Consider the following 22,718-nt stretch of genomic DNA (forward strand, 5'->3'; position numbering starts at 1 on the left):
TTCTCAGAAGAACAATTTTAAAGATTTTAAAAGGGAAATTAGAGGCTATTTTTCATTTGTTTTATTTTCACACACACATCCTTGGGTCTCTGGGAGCCTAAACAGAAGACAGTCATTCAGATAAGACATGAAATGCTGTTTAGCACAGTTTTGCTGTTTAGCACAGTTTCTCAGCAGTCTCATAGGGATGTTGCTGTAATATAATTTAACATAACCAGTTACAACTGCATAGGATGTCCTCACCCTGAACACGTTCAGTGTTTAGCAGACACACTGACTGAGCGTGTGCAGATCGCAGCATCCCTAAGTGACCATGTTACAGGCTTCACTCCCGTTATCTGAGGAAATGCATCCGCTCCTCTGGGAACTGGCTTTCTCTGGTGGCTTTCTCTCTGTGTTGTCCTTTTTAGATCTCATGTGTTTCTTCACCAAACATAGAGTTCAGAGTTGGAGATCAAACTCCATTTACTGTCTTAATGCATCTTGCTCCACTTGGGTTGTGAATACTTTTTCCTGTTAACTTTAAAGACATGAGGAAGAGTCATTTACAGTGTGCTGAACTGTTTTTATCAGCATTCTGATATTACTAACACACGCCAGTCACACTTTCACCTGTGTATACATGTAAACACACACTGAATTACAATAGACAGATCGACATGAGGGACCCTGAATCCTGCACCCCACCGCCTCTTGCTGAATCAGCTTGAGCAAAAGTAGGTCACCAACACAAGCATATCATCAGGAGCGCTGGGAGAAATAAACAGCTAAATCAGATGCGAATTTGGTTCAAATGTGATTAAAGCAGAGGAAACATGTGCCTCAGGATCCCTCCACACAACAGAAATGATCAAATCAGGCCGTTCTCACAGCGCTAATGACTGCACATTAACATGGCAGAGGTCTGGTGTGAGTGATTGTGCATTTCCATAAACAGCTGCAGAGGCTGCTCATGACCTCTGACCCATACCATTCACAGAAAACGGTGTTATGTGCAGTTCATGATCGTATGCTGCGATTCATGTATGTTAATTTGCTAGACTGATTTAATAGGCCTTTAGTGGGTGAATTTGAAATGAAATCTTTACAAGGCATTTTTCTAATGCTCATTCACTCTATATTTATGCTAATACCAGTTAATCACTGTTAATTGCTGCCAGTTGATGATTTAATTCCCTTTTCATTAATAAAAAAAATGCAACAACAAAAAAACAACAACAATAACAACAACAACAGGGAAGAATAAAGCAACAACAAAACTAAAACTAAAATAAATGATTTACAGAAAAAGCAGGCCTGAAACCCATTTGTTGGATATCTCATCACGTGAGGTGTGTGCCAATGAATAATAAATGCTTCGTTGACTTGTGTCTGTGGACTAGACGGCAGCTCATGAATTATGGATTGTTATTCTTGGCTAAGCATTCAAACGGGACGCGATGATGGCAAAGTGGCACTAACAGCACATTTCTGTTTACATTTTTCTCTCTCTCTTTCTTAGTGTTTGATCTGCGGGACTCGTCACTCTTTCTCTTGAGGAGGATTCATTAGCCACATGGCGTTAGTCATCGGACTCCTACATCAGCACTTTGACAGCCGGGAATTGCTGAAATATGACGGAAAAGGAGTTAAGGATGATGTAAGAGATGGTTGTGTAGTGATGATGTGTCACACTGTTACTTACATGAGATATGTAAATAATTTATCACAAGGAGAAAAAGAATCTCACATTTAAATAATGCAAAAAAACATAGAGCGTGTTAGTGCTCTTTGGCTCAGTTATGTCACTTCTGCATTGTTCTTTATCTCTGTTGCATCTGCAGTTTTATTTCCAGTCCAAACCAATGGAGATTTGAAAAGACGCACAATAAATAAAATGTAGGCAGTTAGAGAGTCACACAGAGAGAGAGAGGCTGTGGTTGTGTTCTCCACCCTTTGACACTGGGCCATCGAGCCGTAACTCCCTGAATCTCTCTTCCAGAACAGGGAGTGTCTACATCTGATCTCATCACAGTCTGTGGCTGCAATTAAAGGCAGCTAATCTGAGCTCAGTGTGCATGTGCTGAGGACGTGACAGATGCTCAGAGTCTTACACTGTGCAGTAGCTGGCACCACAATGTTAAGTTATGGGTGGTTGCCAGGGAGTTGCTATGCGGTTGCTATGGTGTTCTGAGTGGTTGTTAGTGTGTTGCTTTGTGGTTTCTAGGGTGTTGTGAGGCCCCGTTTACATTTTAAAACGCATACGTTTTGCTACAGTTACGCCTGTCTTTTACACTATGCCGGTGTTTTCAAACCTTGAAAACTGAGACTTTCAGACTGCAGACCCTGTTTTAGTTTGAAAACGCCGGAGTTGCATTGAAGTGTATATGGACCAAAATGCAGACTTTTGAAAACGATGGCTTGGCAGCCCACGTTCACTCTGCGTATCCTTGATGACCGTGAAAACAATAACATGGAGACTGAACTGCAATTTTTGCTGGCTTTGTTGTCATTTTTAGCAGCCATTGTGCAGTTAAACTTTATATTTCATATATGCATTTTTTTAAAATATTGCAGCTACCTACATGCGCAAGAGGCAACTGTTTACACTTGTACGTGCATGCCATGTAGTGTAGACGGAGATCATTTCTGAAACGCTGTGGAAACATCAGTGTAGACGAGGATCGTTTTCATTTTAAAACGCTGTTTAAAACAAAACGCACTAGTGGAAACAGGGCCTGAGTCTCGGTGATTTCAGGTCCCTTCTTCAGCGGGATTTTTGCAGCTGTTTCCTGGTCCACCAGGTGAAAAGGGGAGTCTGATCATTTAGGAATTATTCATATCTGGAGCACAAACACTGCAGGATGATGCACTAAGGCTACGTTCACACTGTGAGCATTAGTGCTCAATTATAATTTATTGCCCAGATCCAATGTTTTTGTATAACTGTTCACATTGTTGTTTTAATTGTGGCCAATATCAGATTCGAGCGTGAATAGATCATGGTCCTGAACTGACCCCATTGAAAAGATAAAAAGATGTCACGTGTTTATTTATTGTGTGGTCTGCCCTGGAAGCCAGGGAATTTATGCACAGGCAATGTAAAAAAAAAAACAAATACGAGGATGCGAAAAAGGAGAGTATAGTTTTTAAACATTTATGATGATTTACTTCAACACCACATTCTGAAACAATGTTGCAACGGTACTGATAAATTCAGGTATGTAAAATCTTTGAATCTTTGAAGTCACATGAGACTGAGCTTGCATTGCAAAACATCTGACCTGTATCAGTTTTAGGACCACATATGGAAGTGGCCCAAATCAGAATCAAAAAGATCAGATTGCTTGTGGTTTGTGCTGTTCGCACTGTCATAACAAAAACAGATCTGAGCCACATATGAGCAAAAAAATTCGGATTTAGACCACATTTAGCTACAGTCTGAACATTGCCTTAGTTTGAGCAGTAATAAGTGATGCTTCCCTGGTCAAACACCTATAAATGTCATCTTAAGTCTTGAACTGCATGCATTAGATGGAAGTTTTATTTTGGACATTTCACATTTCTTTTGGATTTGTGGCACATTACCCTGTCAGACAGTCTTGTTTTGAGAAATGTAACAGAAAATGGATTGAAATTTCTGACCTATTGAATCTGGGCTCGATAAGTGATGCACAGTTTTTTATTTGCCTGTGTTTGTGGCCAAAGCAGTTCTTTTGTGGTTAATGTGGCTAATTAGACACAAGGTGAGTTAAACTTTCGTATCATCAGTGACCAAGAAATCAGAGCTAAAATTGTTATTTTGATTTGTGCAATAACTAATTTAAAAATCAAATCATCCTAGTATATGAAGAAAGAAAGAAAGAAAGAAAGAAAGAAAGAGAAAGAAAGAAAGAAAGAAAGAAAGAAAGAAAGAAAGAAAGAAAGAAAGAAAGAAAAAGAAAGAAAGAACTGTCAACCAATCACAATTAACCTCCCCCAACTCCCTCAAGTGTTCACCCACCGCAATTCAGTCCAATTTACATAAAAGGAGGCAGTAAATCTCATGTGTAAGAAGCGTGTTTGGTTGACATGTACAGTATCAGTAGCATGCAGCCATGTTACTTCACTTTCACCCATTTAAATGTAGGTGTAAGACAGAAATAATATATTCACGTCCATAGAGAGAAGGGGAAAAAAAAAGAAAAAAAAAAACCTTGTCATATGGGCAATTTGAGGCGCCTGAAAGCATGAAGCAATTTATCCTGGTTTGGATGGAGCTTTTTGTGTTATGATAATGTCCACATAATTTATTCTTGTGGATTGGCTTTTCTTTAAATCCATCTGACAGATAAACACAAGGAAGCCCGTCATTCCTGTTTGATTCTCAAGGTAAAAACGACTTGCTAAAAGAGGCAGTCGTTTCTAAAAAGCTGCTAAACACAAATAGTGAGCAATGAAGTTGGAGGATGGAAGAATAGGCAGATTTTGGGTGTCGGGAGTGCTCGTACAGTCAGTCAGGACTTTTCTGCACCCTTCCCACCGCCCTCCTGTATGTTTGGATGCTGTGTGAGTAGAATACTGATGAGCTTGTTTTTTGGGGGATTAATTTCCATTTGGAGACAGGGAGCGGTCCCCCCTCTCAGCACTGCGGTGGGCGTCCGCCTTCCTCTGCAGTCCTTGTTCCCCTCCAATATTATTGCACTGCAGAGCTCACTTATTTACTGACGTAATTGTATCCACTGATGTGAAAAAAACATATAAATACATGCTTAAAAGTTAACAGAGTAGAATGAACGTGATGGCCCAGTTTTAGTATTCATGCAGTGCAATCTGCTGTAGCGGTTTTTGATAACGTGTCATTCACATACTGGTGAAATTCTTAAAAAGCTTTCATTGGATTGATTGACTTCTATGTTTCACAGAGAGTCGTCCTCGTGTGGGACAGACATGCTGATGGAGATCTTCAGAACACACTGTGACCGAAGCTTTATTGAGTGCAATGTTGGATTGAGGCGGATTGATTTAGAAGAATTGAAAATAGATTTTGAATTGAATTAGAGGATTGACGGGTCTCCAGCGCTGTTCTGTAGAAGCGACCTCTCTGCATTGATTTGCAGAGTCACCAGGATGATGAAAAACAAGTGCATTATTTTAGATACAATATTGAAATAATTAAATACATGCACCCATATAAACAGATATTTGCTTTATTCTATGAAACATCCAAGCTCAGACTCGATGAGAGAAACATCACACTGTTGACTGAAACCGGAGCATATACATGCTCACATGCTTCTGTGAGATTAAGATAAAAGGTTTTGCTGTTCACAAAAATCTCCACTATTGCCTGTTTTTAATGTAATGGCCAAGTAATGAATAAACACATTTCGGCAAGAGCAGTGCCATCATGCATGTCCATGTTATATATTTCTATTGCAGTGTGTGATGGTAGGAACCAGCCTATAGATTTTTCCATATAAATCAGCAATATAAATGTTTATTATCATTGCACTATTCCATATGCACTTACCTCTTTCAATTATTCTAAAGAAAGTGCATCAAGCTATGGTGAACGTCTCCTTGTGACAGAGTAGAATTACTTTTTTTATAGTCTCCACCACACTGAAAAAGCTGGATGTAATCAGCAGATGCTATTTGGTTTTCAAATACTTTAAATACATTAAAAACAGAATCAAATGAGCGGCCATATGATGAGACATCTTCCTGATGTGTACATTCAGTGGAGACTTCTCTGAACTCAGAGCTCTATTAATGTGTCTTTCAACCGCGTGCTGGAGCACTTGAACCGGTTTGGTGAAACAATGACCTTGGTGGTTTGAGGAATGGATGAGTTTTTAAATAAATAATCAAAATAAATAATCAGGCGTGGTGCTCCTGGCATAATAACTACCTGACACTCTGACAACAACTGACAGGGACAGAGAGAATGCGTGCAGAGAATGAGAGAATGAGTGCAGACCGCGCTTATCCCGTGAGAAGCTTGATTGCCACTTACACTCATGTTTGCGTGTGAGAGAGAGCGAGGAGGGCACATTTAAATTCCAGACCCCTAAAAAAACACGTCTGGCTTTCACCTGCTGTCACCTTCCATGCCTTGACAACAGCAGGCGTGCAATTAGACGCTCATGGAAGACATCCCAATTTACAGCTTCAACGTCACTGGATTTCTCTGCACCTCTTTCATGACTGATTAAAAACAGTCTCCTTAGTTAAGACCTTCAGAGCTCCATAGGTTTTGCTTTGAATGTGATTTAAGATCGTGTTGTTTTGATTTTATTTATTTTTACATTTTTAAGGTGTAAAATGAACAGAATGAACACTAAACTTGCTGCTGAATGTGACCTGTTTTTATCACTGCTCAGACGCACTAAACTGAAATCATTTACATTTTTTTTTTCTTTTTCAGTTTATACATGCTTGTAATTTGTAAATTAATTATATTACATTCAATGTTAAAAGCTTAATTATACAAGCATTATAAATTCTCTTAATTCTCATTCTGAATCTGGATGGGCCACATTTAAAGCTGTTGCAAAATATCAGTACACACAAACACACACACGCACGCACACACACCTGTGACCCACGTATAATATGACGTATAATCTTGTCTGACGTTCCTCTCTCAGGTTAGAGCAGACAGTAGGAGATGCCGCTGCCATGTTTCTGTCTGTTTCTCTGACCATATCACTGTTCAGTTTGTACTGCAGAGCCGTAATGACATTTCATGGAATGAAGGGGCTTCTCATGCAGTTTTTAGCCTGTAATCTGTGAGTGCTCGGTTTCAGCACTGCTGCATATGGCAGACAAAGCCTCTCTTTCAGATACGCAGGCCTGACCAGGAGCCGTTCACAGATCACTCTCCTCTTCCTCAGACCGCTGCAAACACTGGAGTCACTGTGTGCAAATTACAGCACAAAGACCACATTACAGCACTATCACATTCAGAAGAATTAAGGCACCAGTGTGACAGATGAAACAGCTGAACTCTGGGAAGAGCAGTTGAGGGGTAGTTGGCTGTCTAGAGCAGTACTGTATTGGCAGAATTCATCATATTATTATGAGAAACAGCTGTGTTACTTTATATGTAACTCCATGGAGTGTGGAAGTGGAGGGGGGGGGCACTTGGGCCTGGGCCAGGGTTACTTTTGAGGTCTGGTTCAAATATGACATACAAAAATATAAAGGCCCATATGTATTAACGGTTATTCGGTTAAACGGTTAAAGATTGCAATCTCGATTCAAACACACACGCAATCCTATTGCTAAATAACAATGATTCCGTTGTGTCTATTAGACCTTAGAAATTACGATCACACTGGAATATTTAAACATGCTTTCACACTGCTGCTGACCCAGAGATAACAGTGCTCATATTTGAAACAGCATCACAAACAGTTTCCCTTTCGAAGGGAACTCAACTCTGCGTTGCCACGCTTTGGGGAACGTCACACGTGACTCGGTGTCTGAAAAACCAACTATCCAACAACGCCAATGCTCATTGGCCGGCGACAGCCTATGGCGTCATAGGGGCGCGACCCGGATGTATAAAAGCGCGCCCGCGGGAGCAGTCATTATCTTTTCGTCTTTCAGGGACTGCCTGTGTCTTGCCACTATCTGACTTCTCTGAATTCAAACTGTGAGTATCTTGGAAACTATGTCTGAGGGCAAAGGTTTCAGGAAGTGTGCGGATCCTTGTCCGAGGTTTCTGACCCCGGAGGATCCTCACACCCTATGTGTGTTATGTCTGGGAGAAGAGCACGCACGGTCGGCGTTTGAGGACACTGGCTGTGAGCTGTGTGAGCGTTTTCCCATGAGAACGCTCCGTTCCCGCCTGACGCTCTTCTCAAGGGGAGAGACGTCTACACCTGTGCCCGGACGATCTGGTCCTGCTCGTGCTGAGGCCGAGCGGCGGCTGCATTCATGGGGGTCGCAGGTGGAGCTCGCCGCTAAGTTTGAGAGAGGTGTCACGGTCTCTCAACCTCAAGCGGCGGCTGGCGGGGATGAGCTTCTGGATGACGATGATGCCATCTCCTTGACATCATCGGATCCAGGAGCGAGTGCTCTTCTGGCTGAGAGCCCCCGAGAGCAGGAGATGGTGTTGGAAAAGGGAGAAGTGACTGAGGTTGCCTCTTTCTCTTCCAAGCCTCCCTGTCCAGCATATGTGGAATTATTGGAGGTTGTGGAACACGCTGCAGGCAGGCTGCAGCTGCCATGGCAGCGCGTCAGGAAAGAGCCCGTTCGTGGCAGATTGGACGAACGGTTTCTCTCCGACCACAACCCTATAATTCCTGTGAGCCTTCCATTCCTTCCCGACCTACATGTTGAGGTGGGGAAGGCATGGAAGAACCCATACTCGGCCAGGATTCATTTGCATCAGCGGGGGAATTTCGCTGATGTAGAGGAATGGGGCCAGCATGGGTATGTGTCGATGCCCCCCATTGACGAGACGTTTGCTAACTATCTCGTCACGGGTAGCGCGCCGACACTGAAGGCTCCGTTTCTGCCATCTAAACCCCTTAAGATGACATCCCGTTTGAACGGCAGAGCATATGCTGCTGCGGGCCAGGCTGGTGCTGCTTTGCACACGATGGCGGTGTTGCAAGCATACCAGGCTGACCTGCTGAAGGACCTGGATCAGGGGCAGGGTTTGTCCCCTGATGCGGTGGCTGAGCTGCGCCAAACCACGGATTTGGCTCTCCGTGCCACTAAGCAAACGGCCGCCTCGATTGGAAGATCGATGGCGGCTATGGTGGCTACAGAGAGGCACCTTTGGTTGACCATGGCGGACATCGGGGAGAAAGAGAAGGGCTCTCTCCTCGATGCCCCGGTCTCGCCATCTGAACTTTTCGGCGGTTCCGTTGAGGCGGTCGTTGGAAAGTTTAGGGAGGCGAGGGCGCGCTCAGCAGCATTTAAGAAGTGCATACCGCTCAGGTCCGATTCTGGGCCCAGACAACCGGGAGGCTCTGGTCCACCTCGAGCCGAGGCTCAGAGGCAGGGTCAGAGATCCAGTGTCGCCGCTCGAGCACCTCCTCCACCTCGGAGTAAGTCTCAGAAGCGGCGGGATGCAAAGAAAAGGAGAGGTGATTTGAGAGAGGTGATCAATCAGCGGCGTGATCAACGCCACTGATTGCTCCCCTCTCTTGGCGAGGGAGGATTTGGTACTTTCCTTCGCCCCTTTTCTTCGTCCCCCCGGGATATGTTTTTATTTCTAATCTGTGCACGTTCAGGATAACACCTTTGAACAGTCAGGCCGGTGGCCGGCCCATGATGAAACTTTTTCTGAAGGCCCGCCTCCTGGCTTGATAGTGAAAAGGTTCGTAGACTTATGGAACCGGAGATATCATTCTTCTACTATGAAAGAACGTGGAAGGAATCTCTGGTCTTCGAGCCGTGGGAAGGTAAGACAAGGTCTGATTTAATCGCTTAAATGTTCGACCTTGTTTTTATTCCTGTATTGTTTCCTGAATGTGTAACAGTAAATATGTATTTGGGGGTTTTTTTTGGGCAAAAAACTGGAGTGTTGAGACTGACTGAGCGAGCCACAGAATGGCTGCTGTTCAGTTTTCTCTCTGTATGTTCTGCCATTCGACTATTGTCAGTATAGTTTGAGCTGGCGCTCATCACTTCAGTTTATGCGTTTGTGGCGGTCCTAACTGGCCGCCCAGCGCGATGGCTGTGATCTTTGCTGTATTTCTTATCTGAAATTTCGAGGTAGAGATCAGGCTTATTATAGCGCCTGTTATTTTGAAAAGGCCTTGTATGTTGTTTGGCCAGGCTAGAACTAAGTGTATGTATGGTGTATGTATAAATAATTCCCATATGTATTTTAGTTTTGGCTTTCTCCTGAGGGAGTGGCTGAATTTTTTGCCCAGATTATCCCATTGCTTATGTAGGTGCAACGATGAGTGTAACAGCTAGGTTTTAGATTGCTTTGTTAGAGACCTGATGCTGTTTCTCAGGTGGTAGGCCCTTATCTTTGCGTAGATAAGTTTATGCTATTGGTATTGCTAGGCCCCACTCTCTAGAACATTCATGCTGAGAGGAAAGAATATTTTCTTCCGAGCCACTTGATATTTTCAAGTTTGAGTTGACTTGCCAGCATTTTAGCTTTGTCCTCTAAGGCTTGGAACAGATTTGAGAATCTGTAGCAATGATTTAATTTTTTCTCTCTGTCAAATAGCATGTATTTCAAAGTTTCCTTTGAGTTCTAGACGTTTGCCCTGCATTTGGTATGTGAGCTTGATATGCTGCCACAGGTGGGCACCCGCTTATTATGGTAGGCCTTCTTAAAAAGCGGCCTCTATGTAAGTGCTGGTGAATCCTTTCCCCAGGGTTACTGAGTGCATCACCTGTTGGATTGCATACTCAGGGTAGCTAGATCACTTTTTGAGTAAAGTTAGTATCTGTCAGCTTCCTTTCAGTTATCTGTTTATCAACTATATTGCATATAACGGTGATTGTAGGCTAGACTGTTCAGCCTCCTTCTAGTTAGCAATAGTTTTATACTGCTGTATAATAGATTTCAGTCTGCAGGCCCTGCAGCATGTTGTTTGAGGTAGCAGGCTCAACTAGCCTCCCTTAAGCCATGTTGGTTATGTATGGTTCCCTTTAGTCACATAACTTAGGGTACTTGCCTGTTTGGAAAGTGTAGCCTAGCACAGGTAGCAGTTAGCTTCCCATAGTTAATTGGGTTAGAGCTGGTTCCCTGTAGCTTGGTTCCCTGGAAATTCGCGAACTGAAGCCACGTGTCATTGAATCGGCAGGCCCCTTCAGGCCTCCTTTTTAGTTTACATGTTGGCACAGATTGTGTTTTTCTGTGCGGCTTTGGATAAGATGACAGTAGTGAAACCTTACTGAGGTTTGGTTTAGCCTATTGTTGCCTCTCTGAGTCGATGATTCTAGTTGAGCTAAGAGCCACCTAGCGCCTAGGTTGGATCTTTAGGCTCCTGGAAATGGCCACGAGACTTACGCCATGTGTCCTGGAGGATGCTAAGCCTGCGGGCCGCCTTTTTTGGACACACTGGTGTTTGTTTTGGGTGTATTTCTCCCTGAGAACTAGTCATATACACTTTCGCTGGCCAGGGGCCCAAGTGGTAGATTCAACCCCCTCTTTTGCGGGTTGTTTACCTGGCTTGGGACCTAAACACTACCACGAGCTGATGCCACGTGTTTGTTGAGGTTATAGGCCTTCCAGGCCTTCCTTAATACGTGTTGGCGTACGCTGTACTCCTCTTGTTTAAAGAGTAAAAAGTGTTTTTTACGGAGTACACTGCTTGTCGGATTGTGTTGGGTGGATTATTAAGGAGCACTGTGCAGCTTTCCTATGGCTGCCATGGAAGTTATCTGTCTCTGTACGTTAGACAGGTGTTCAGAAAGGCGTTTTTACCATAAAACGGGTTGTTTTCTGGAGTGTACTTCTGTTGTCATGTTGTAAGTCCCTCCCGGGCCTCCATGGTTATGTGCTCTTGGCATAGTCTACCTGTTAGGTGAGCTCTGCGCTTCCCCCTTGGGGTTGGGTTTTGTAATAGTGCTTAGCTCCCTAAGCTGGTTATGATGGTTAGGTCTTCATCAGGCCCCATCTTAAGAATCAGCCCTAGGCTGGTTTGTGCTCCCCTTTCAGGGTTTTCAGCGCACAGCCTCCTCAGTGCGTTAATTAAGCACTGGGTAGATCCTAGGTGAGCGGATTATCTCCCCTCGATATGAGGGTTCATAGCATTCAGCTGAGTTCTGCTCTCCAGGATGCCCGTCTCTACGCGTGGGTCTGAGCTGGTTTCTGCCTTTCTGCAGTCACTCTTACCTATTTTCTTCTTCAAGAATGCATTCTAGAGGCTCTGTATTCAGACAGGGTTGGCCTGGACTAAGTCTGTTCCCCTAGAAGACCAGGTCGGCCTCCCTGGTGGCAATGAGGGTGACCCCGTTCCCCTCAAGAGTGGCTGGCCGAGGTTCCCTTTGGTTCCTTGGCCACATTCCCTTAAAGGGACCACTTTTTCATTCGGGAAAGTGGGTCCCGGACGCCTTAGCGATTTCTTTAGGCTCTATTTGTTGAAAGAGAAAGGTAGAAGCCTTTTGGAAGTTCAGCTTGGGCTGTTGGCCAAAGGGAATGCTGTCACTGACAGCCTGGTGTGACTTGAGGGGGAGTTGCTGAGCAGTTCGAGGACTGCTTTGAGACCTTTGTTTCAGCCATATTTTTTGGGAGGCACTCTCCTTAATCATGGCGGCGTTGGTATATCGTTCCCCAAAGCGTGGCAACGCAGAGTTGAGTTCCCTTCGAAAGGGAACGTCTCAGGTTATGTATGTAACCATAGTTCCCTGAGAACAGGGAACGAGACTCTGCGTTCCTTTGCCATGCTTCAGGCGGCCTGCTGGGCAGTCCCTTCAAGACGATGGATAATGACTGCTCCCGCGGGCGCGCTTTTATACATCCGGGTCGCGCCCCTATGACGTCATAGGCTGTCGCCGGCCAATGAGCATTGGCGTTGTTGGATAGTTGGTTTTTCAGTCACCAAGTCACCGAGTCATGATTGATTTTAATATATGTATTTATAACATTTTAGACATTTATATTGACTCATTTATAACATTAAATAGAACATTTAGTCAAGTAAATTATATGTTATTTTGTTTAATTGTCTAATGTTTTGTTTTCAGAATCTTGGGAGAATCAGAAGCATAAATCATCTGGATGAATTATTTATCCAGAATCATACATTAAGCTTAAAATAATATATAATATATCTGGAATATAATTTATACTATTAGCACTGTTTCTAATATTAAAATATATGATTTATAAGACAATTATAATGCAGGATTCTGAAATGTTATTTTAAAGACGTGGCGCTTCTGATCTAGTGTGTATTAGTAATCCAAACACTCAGGAGAACATAGGAATAAACGTAGGAGAAACGCTACCACAATTAATTACAAACGACAACCGACAAAGGACTGAACATAACAGGTAGTAAAAATACAAGGCAATCATAATGAAAGACAGGTGCAATTTAAGTGCAATATAAGTGACCATAGAAACAAACGAGGACATAATCACTAATCCAGGAAACTGAAGCTAAACAGAGCAGGGAAACAGGAACTAAATGAAACAAAACAAAATATCACAATAAGAGTCCCTGCTGGAGTCGTGACAGCTATATACATTTATTGTTCTATTTATCTTTACAGTTATCATTCTTGGTGTGAATGGGTCTTAATACTAGTTGCAGTTTCGTATTGATTTGTATTGTACACAAAAAAAAAAAAAAAAAAAGTTTACAAGGTGTACTGGGTTTGAGGAAGAACTAAGTTGCAAAGTGGTTCAGACCTATAGGTGCACTCTATAATTATTTAATTTATTTTGCACTGGCTATTATGACAGTCTTCATGGACTAAGTTATAAAAGCATTTAAATTCTGAAAATTATCACTGAAGCATATTTTGATGGATTGTGTTAGTTTGAAATCTGTTAGAGCTCTTTATTTTTCTGTTGACTTTTATCAAAAGATTTGAATGAAGTAAGACCTGATTTAGTTTTAGAATTTTTATCTAATATCAAATTTAAAAACCTGATTTAATTTTTTCTTTAAAAAAAAAAAAAAAAAAAAAATTCTCATTCTCGCTATGAATATACCAAGGTATCTCGCATGCCGTTAAATAATAAACAAACAATCAAACAAATTATAACAATATTCTATGAATTATTGTTCTATAAATGTTCAAATAGCCCAGTTTTTTTTTTTTTTTTTTCTTGGTTATGTGAAAGTTAAGGGAACATTCCATTTTGCAACATTATGGGAATTATACTTTTGAACATTCTATGAACATTCTGAAAAAAAAAAAAAAAAAAAAAAAAATAGTTGAATTTTTTAAAATTGTTAGACAAACTTCCAACTAAAATTTTCAAAGCAGCTGTTATCCAACTCTTTTTATAGGTAAGAGCGGGCGCAGCCATTTGTAAATTTAATGTGTCTGGTTTCCAGTGTCATTTACTTCCAGTTATTTTTAGCTGTACAAAACAGCTCGTTATGCTGCTTGATTTAAAGCATATTTTTCAAAAGCACTATTCACAATGTGTACAGCTATTGTAATGAGCGTGTGGTTATCTTTAATGCTGATAATCAAACGTCTGAGTAGCCACTGTTCAAGAGGCCTGAACTGAGAAACAAACTAATATTACAGTATTTCACAATTGCTAAAACACTAAACCCCATTCTCTGAACCCAATGCTCAGTGGCCTAAACCCATTTGTCGAATCAGTCACTTTGTAGGCAAAACCTTAAACAAGTTCAGGTAGTTAAGACACTGTTTGCAAATCTCATCCACTCTTTTTGCAAAACTCTAAACACATTCTTACTCACTAAAACACATTTTGCACTGTGTTGCAAAATGGTAAATACATGTGGCAAAAGTTAAACACAACTACAACACAGTTGTCATCCTTTAAACACAGTGACTCAAAATTATTCACACTTATTTCTAATGATGTGATCAAATCAACTGTATAAAATATAGGTCAGTTCAGAGTGCACAGGTGACACAGGTGCTGAATGATGATACCAACAATAGATGGAAACAATCTGAAAAGTAGAGGAGGAAGAGTATGTGTAAGAGGATGATGAGGAGAAAGAGCAAGGGGTGTGGAGACAAGGCTGTCAAGGCTGGATCCGGCACAGGTTTTCCCTTTGCCTGGCAAGGGGATGACATTGCCTGTGATGTGGAAAATGTCCTCAACAATATTCAATAATATTCAACAATATTATTGATCTGACAGTACTGACATTATAGGATGAGAACTGAACTAAGCTAGCCTAGATGATGACATCACTGTTTTCTGCAGAACTGCTTTATAGAGGAAAATAATTACAGTAATTTACATAATAATTGATGGTCTTTACAATGTAAGTGAATCAACACTGAACTGACTTCAGCTGAACAATGACACTATTTTCTTTTAGAGCTGTACAGCCAAAATGAACCCTCTTTGCATTACTGATCATCATGTACCTGTTATCACTGTAAAGCTGCTTTGACTATACTATATTATACTAGACTAGTATCTGTGTAGTATAAATTGCAATTGAAATAAAGGTGACTTGACTTGATTTAGGCCGGACCCAACATGAAGACATGATGCTGAAGCAGAATGAATCTCTCACTGACTCTGAACTTTTTTTTTTTTTTTTTTTTGTGTGTGTGTACTGTATCATGCTTTTCATTTAGAGTTTTCTTTGACCTTTTAGTCATTTGCATTTAGACTGCTGTAAGTTTGCAGTATGTAAGTACTATATATACAGACATTCAATACTATATAATATTGAATATAATACTGTACTTGCAGTACATACAGTATACTTTAAATTCACATTACTTGTGATTTCTATACATTTTATGTAATGGCAAAATGTGTTTACTGTGTTACAATATACTTTTTTTCTGTAACCTCATGTTCTGGATGTAGTGTTTTCCATTTTTTAATGTAGTGTCTAATGAATGATCTGTATGTGTTTATATTTTGCTTAATGTGTGTATGATCTGAAAGCTTTGTTTGATTTTGCCATAAGAGTCAGAAGTTTTGTGAAATTAGTTTGAAGATTGGATTTGTGTTTAATGTTTTGAGAAAATGAGTGATGGTTTCAAGAAATGTGTTTTAGCAATTGTGAAATACTGTAAACTAATATACAAGAACACAACTTCAACTATAAGATTTCATGATTCATATTTAATGTATGGAAATAATAAAATTCCATGCCTTGCATACAGCATCTCAACAATCTGCAGATTTAAAATAGTGAGCTTCACATCACTGCTGATGAAAACTGCTGATGCTTCAAGTTACTTTGCTGTTTTTTTTTTTCTCTCCCTGTTGTACTCGCTGACCTGTGTGTGTGTGTGTGTGTGTGTGTGTGTGTGTGTGTGTGTGTGTGTGTGTGTGTGTGTGTCAAGGTGCACCTGTTCATCTGTCGTCAGTATTCAAGTGTGGTCTCCACTGTCTGTTTTCCATCCACACTTATTCTAACAGCAGACCACTCGTCCAAGGACAGCAACTATTTGGAGCGGCCCTCTATGCTGCCGGACAATAAAGGCCTCACGCAGTGGCAGTGTGTCTCCGAGGTGATTACATAAAGGAAGCTGCAGCTGCAGGGGATGAGGGAGAGAAAGACAGTGTCTGTGCGAGCTGAAGGGGGTGTTAACGTGCACCGGGGCGACGCAGGGTGGACTAGAACAGTGCAGTGTTCGTAAAGAGTGGGGGTGGGCTGCAGGGGTCCTAAACACTGGGCTTTCTTCTCCGGTCCACTCCACATCCCTTTATACAGGCAGATCTGGGTCAGAGGGCACATTCCTTCAGCATCACATAATTCGGACGGCACTGCTGTCCTGCGCTCGGTGGCCCACTGCCATCAGGTCAAGAGAGCCGTGCACCGATCAAGATGATCAGTGTTTTTAACATTAGTATTTTACCATTTTTAAAAACTGATGACAAGAAACACTGCACACTGTATGTCAATGTGTCAGTTAAAAATGAAGCTGAGGGAAATGTGTTAGGCCATACAACACTCTAGACCATATTGACATGGGTTACTCTGAGACTTTGTCCGGATCGGATTCAGAACAACGATCAAAACATAAATCAGGTAGATCAAGTTCATCAACACACTTAAAGCTTGCACAGTCGTATACGTCTTTGAATATTTGGGTGTAATGCATTAATGCGAGTTACGTAATCAGATTACTTTTTTCATTACTTTTAAATTTACAACAAAATATCTAAGTTACTTTGTTTTCCCATTTATTCACTGACACTGCTCTTGTCTGCATGTTGAGAGAAATTGGGAGTGAGGCCAAAGACTATAGATATAGAAAGATGGTTCACTCCTATTACTTATGAATGGGAGAAACTGCAATACGCAATATGGCAGAATATGTCCCGCCTTCTAAATGAAAAATCCAGTCACTGATAGGTAAAGTCATTGCGTTACTGCAGCATGCCATTAGAAGCTCTGGTTCCTGTAGAAACCTGAGACTTGTGCTTAGGACTGCACATTCGCATTGGCTGGTCTAGCCTGTAAAAATAAGCTTTTTTATGCTATTTGAGCTTAAGAAACAACATTAATCGGATAGTTCATGTCAGATTTTGTTGCTTATGTTATTAATATGTTATTATATGTTATTTAATTGTGAGTTTGGCGAGCAGTTTTGAGATTTCAGGATTCCCCCATTCAAATAGATTGTCTTGGATGCCCGAAATAGCTGCCCGGAGGTGTTGCAAAATATAGCCACCGAGTGAACAGACTTTCCTTAAGAAAGGACTTTGGTGAGGTGAATAGGCGTTGTGTGCACAGTTTAAACATGATGGTTATTGTAGTTGTAGACTAAATGTGAGCATGAATTTACTCATCTCACTTGCGCAAAAACAGATTCAGTATTTCTCAAAATGAATAAAAACTGTGAAATTTTAAACAGCAACTAAACTTTGTATTTATTTCTCACTTTATTAACCATTGTCTTTGCTGCTGAGCTTTGATTATCCAGTTCAACCATACAAATAAGCAACAAATCTTCTGCATCCTATTCCAATCCAGAATTGCAACACAGCTGAAAGGTTTGTTTGAGCTGTGCCCTCTACTGTACAGGCATGAATTTGCATTTCATTCAGCCTGAGGCTTAAGCCCAAAGTATAGTTCACTTTTTACGCGTACGTGAGGGTCAGTGTACAGTGCACGTGAATTTCGTCATCAGAAGGGAATGCACGTACTGTACGTGCACTGTTAGATTTTTGTAATGGCGCGTACTTGTTACGCATGTGCACATGCACATTTATTTTTTTTTTTACAGTAATTAGTTTATCCATAAGGTGGCAACCCTGCCCTGGGGGCATCGATTCACAAGGTAGTCAAAGAAAAACTGTATAAACAGAACAGACCAGAACGCATGCAAGCTACAGTGATGCCTACACAGCCTACATAGACAAGAGATTGTGTGAAGAGGTTTGAAAGTACTCTCATTTGTACAACTCTAGCATGAAAGAATACAAAGATGGTGAAGTGATATAGATATATAACATGGGTTATAACTCGTGGTGAAAGATTGCTCAAAACTGTGCATGCATCGAACGCCTGTGTATGCGTACGAGTCAAATGAAGTATACTTTCCAATGCTGTGCGTTCGGCTGTGTGAGTACACTAGCGTATGAATAAAAAATAAAAAAATGTGCAGGGCTTTATTCATTCCACTTTTGATGTGAAAGGGCCTTTACATTTGCCAATAATAGAACTTTTTGTTATTAAAAAAACAAGCAAGCCCAGCCCAAGCAAGCCCCGCAGTTAGGTACTTCTTAGGGAGTAACGCAGTATTGCAATATAATGCAATATTGCAAAATTGCATTACTTTTACTTTCCCCAACACTGCCTCTTTGTGGGTTCGACATCTCATTTGGCAACATTAGGCAGCTTTGATTTATATGCTGTTGAATGTTTGATGATCACATTAGCTTAATTGTATATGCTCCTTCTGGTTTACGCAGATCATCTTATTTGCTTGTTTTTGGATCCGTAGATGCTATACTCTTTCAGAAGATGTGTAACGGTGACAAACCATGAAAAAACATGGAAAGCTGGAAAAAAACTTGTCAATGGCAGGGAAGCGTTGTGTCAAAGAAAGTAAAAAATAGTTAAAGCAGTTAAGTAGACAGTCTTGTATATTTTTTTGTCAGATTTTCAAATGTTTTTGCTTCAAATCAAAGTTTTTAATGTTGTGATTGAGCTGATTGGTTTGGTTCATAGCTAATAACTCTTTAATGAAAACTCTTTGAAAATTGCTATGGTAAATTAATGGAAAGAATACTTACAGAACTAATACTGCTGAAAAAAATTGCTCTATAATCATTTTTATATTTAGCTACTTTTTAACGAACCGTTGACAATACGTGCAAATGTTCTTTGACTGCCTCAATTAGCATATGCATGAACATGTAGGTCTGGTCATGCTGGTGAACTGCTTAGCTTGTGTTGTTCACGCCCCTTTTTTGTCATTACCAAGCAGAGGGGGAAGTCGTGAAATTTGCCTTTTTGTAAGGAATGTTTGAATTGGCCGACTCTAGTCAGCAGTGGGAGCTGGGCCATTTGGCTTTAGGAAAACCAGGTGCAAAATCTGAAAAAAAGAGAGAATTTTTTTAATGCATTACAACTAACAAGGGAACAAAACAACATATTTTATCTTCAGTTGCCAGTGTGTTTGTTTAAAAACAGGAAGTGTGCAGGATGTTCCTCTGATGACGAATCTCATATTTTTATGAAATGGCTGATCGTGGTGCTTTTTGTTGTGTACCGACACCGAGTCCTGTTATACAGTTGTTTAGCAAAGGCTTCAGCTCTCTGGCAGTTGGAGTGTGAACTCTTTGTGTGTGTGTGTGTCAGGCCTGCTAGCTACAGTCTTTCATGTCAGGCACAAGTAAACAGGAACCCCGGGGCCTGTCTGTGGTCAGAGGTGGAAACCAGGCCACTGTAACCGCCAGTAAGGAAGGATGAGGTAGGAGGGCGAGAGAGATACAAACCATAAGCTTGACTTCTTATTGATCCCTTATGAGTTTTTGCAAGATTTTCTCTTTCTGCCTCACTCTAAAGTTCTCTTTTCTTTCTGTACTGGAGACGACTTGAACAGACAACTTGCAAACAACTGGGACGTTGGATCTGTCAGCATTCCAGAATGAATGAATGTCTGTAGCCGAGCCAGTGTGTCTCGTTTATACCGGTTCTGTCTGCCGCCCAATAAAGATGAATGCACTAAATCAGGGGTGTCGAACTCGATTTAGCTTGAAGGCAGAGAGGACACAACATCACTGTGTTATTTTCTTTTTCTTAGTCTTTGGTGTAGTCATGCAGTAAAGGCATGAGTGATTTAAGAATAAACCCATTGGACAAATGATCCAGATATTGGGGGAATGTAATGACATTTTTACAATAAAAATCATTGTAAATAACTTCTTAAAATTAGGATAACCTCCTACTTGTCTTAAATAAGTCTACTCAAAATTAACATATTTCATTGTTGTTGTTGTTGTTTTGATTGCTTCAAATTAATTGTTGTAAGTATTTCAACACAACCGCTATACAATATATAATACACTAAAATTATGCACAAGTCCTCTAAAGCAGGGGCTCCACAGATTTTCTAGACTACAGTTGCATGAAAAAGTATGGGAACCACTTAAAGAATCTGTGGAAATGTGAATAATTTTAACAAAATAAGAGAGATCATATAAAATGCATGTTATTTTTTATTTAGTACCGTCCTGAGTAAGATACATAAATAATTATGTAATAAATAATTACATAAAAGATGTTTACATATAGTCCACAAGACAAAAAAAAAAAAAAAAAAATCTGAATTTATTAAAATAACTCAGTTCAAAAGTTTGGGATGTGTGGTTACCTGGATGATCTGCGACTGCTTTTTGTTGTTGTTGTTGTTGTTGTTGTTGTTTTAAACCGCCCAATATTCTTCAGAAAAATCCTACAGGTCCTGAGGATTCTTCAGTTCTCAAGGATTTTTTTGCATATTTGAACCCTTTCCAGCAGTGACAGTGTGAAAAGACAGATCTCAAAATCATACAGAGGACAATTGAGGGACTCAAACACAACTATTAAAAAAGATTCAAACATTAACTGATGCTCCAGAAGGAAACACGATGCATTTTTTAATCAGGATGAAGATGTCTAAATTTTTCTTATTTTGTTTAAAATAAATAAATTATATATATAAATATATATATATATATATATATATATATATATATATATATATATATATATATATATATATATATATATATATATATATATATATTTACCTTGATCTTCAAAGTTTTCACCCCCGGCTCTTCTGGAGCATCAGTGAATGTTTGAACCTTTTTTAATAGTTGTGTTTGAGTCCTTTAGTTGTGTTGGGTTTCTCTAGATAAGACCCTTATTCCTCATCTGGGATCGTGTAGAGCCCTTTGAAGCTGCAATGAAACTGTAATTTTGACCTTCAACCGTTTGGAGGCCATTGAAGTCCACTATATGGAGAAAAATCCTGGAATGTTTTAATCAAAAAACTTTATGTCCTTCTCTCTTCAGTTGAAAAGAAATTAACATCTTGGATGACATGGGGGTGAGTAAATTATCAGGAAAATTTTATTTGAAAGTGAACTAATCCTTTAAGACATGGTATGACATACTCAAGCCGTGTGACTTGGCATGGATAAGAGCAGCGATAACCCCCCTTAGGGTAAAGAGAACAGAACCAACATAAAGGAATGCAGATGTCATTAATGTTCTTAATGACAATAATTTAATGTAACAACATAATTAAAGAAAAATAAGTCAAAGAGGTATATACAAAGAGGTATATCAGAGGCCAAGTCCTGACTGGATGAGAGGAGGAGCTGGGGATGGAGAAGGATAATTAGCTCCTGAGCAATGCGATAAGCTGCTAATAATACTGAATGGACCTTATGTATAGGGAAGCTGTGATAGGCGTCATATTCCTATAGGTAGATGTGGATCAGCTGAGAGTCAGCTGATGCAAGCTTGACTAACATGACCTGCCAGAACTAACGCTACACTGGATATCATAAAATTGTGCTGTTGGCTATTATTAAAAATTGAGCCAATAAAACAAGCATATTGTGTTCATTACTCCCACCCAAATGAACTTTGGATATAATCACTGTTATAATTATGAGAGGGTCCTTATAAAATTTTCTGCTTTATGAGGGATCCCCATCCCCAAAACTTTTGAGAACCCCTGCGCTAAGGTGACACCAATGTTCAGTAATATAAGAATGAACTTCAGTCAAAAAAATAAATAAATAAAATAAAAATAATAGTGTGCATGCTCATGGCTGTTATAGTATTCTGCAGTCAGTGCAAAACAGCAACATTCAAGGTGTTTTTCATCAAATTGATCAGCGAGTCTTTGGTGTTAAGCAGAAAGTATACTTTGTATTTTTACGTGTACGCTAGCAAAGTCGAACGCACAGCCTTGCAAAGTATACTTCATTTGACTCATATCTACACAGGCATTCCACACATGCGCAGTTTTTAGCAATCTCTGGCCACAAGTTACAACTCTTGAAAATAACTTTGTATTCTTTGCTACAGTTGTACAAATGAGGGTACTTTCTAACCTTTTAGCACAATCTCTCATCTATGTAGGCCTTCATTGTCATTGTAGGGCAGATGCGCCCTTCAAGGGCACTTCGAGAAGGGGACGCCATATGTAGGATTTTTCCAAACAAAAGTGAACAATTGAATCCCTTCACGCAGGGCCCTTCCACAAGGCCGTTAGCAAATGCGATAGTCACTTCGAGAAAGTAATTTTATCATTTATGGTCAGGTGACTCAGCGAATACTCATTTTAAAGCTAGATAGCAGGAGAGTTTGAGTTAACTTACAAACAGAGCAATTCAAGTTATTTTGTGATATATTTCACATATTTTTTTCATGTTATGTTTAAATAAGTTTTATAGGTAAGAAATGTGTTTTCTTGCAGTGTCCAAAGATGAGACGGCAAGTTTTAAAGTTGAGAACAGAAAAATACACTCACACATACAAAGGCTATATAACACATATTTAATATATATATATATATATATATCTTTATTTGCAACAGTTATCTTAACAGCAATAATAAGAAATTTCTGTCATAAGAACAGCTAATTACCATGCTACATTGTCATGGGAACATCTCAGGTGAAGATA

The 22,718-nt window shown here is 40.3% G+C and overlaps 1 protein-coding gene across 16 annotated transcripts in view; it reads left to right on the forward strand.

Moving 5' to 3' along the window:
* The window catches only part of LOC125264325, a 146,660-nt gene that overhangs the window by 69,197 nt on the left and 54,745 nt on the right, over window positions 1-22,718 (forward strand). For 7 of the 16 annotated variants that reach the window (XM_048183565.1, XM_048183568.1, XM_048183566.1 and 4 more), the window contains one exon: window positions 1,502-14,271. In XM_048183565.1, the coding sequence (XP_048039522.1) occupies window positions 7,640-9,112 (1,473 nt within the window). In that variant the 5' untranslated portion in view covers window positions 1,502-7,639 and the 3' untranslated portion in view covers window positions 9,113-14,271. Of the gene's footprint in view, window positions 1-1,501; window positions 14,272-15,921; window positions 20,307-22,718 lie in introns of those variants that run through there. The other 9 variants (XR_007184064.1, XR_007184063.1, XR_007184061.1 and 6 more) reach the window with 5 other exon arrangements.

Source organism: Megalobrama amblycephala, linkage group LG3 (assembly GCF_018812025.1).
Source record: "Megalobrama amblycephala isolate DHTTF-2021 linkage group LG3, ASM1881202v1, whole genome shotgun sequence".
Taxonomy (NCBI): Eukaryota; Metazoa; Chordata; class Actinopteri; order Cypriniformes; family Xenocyprididae; genus Megalobrama; species Megalobrama amblycephala.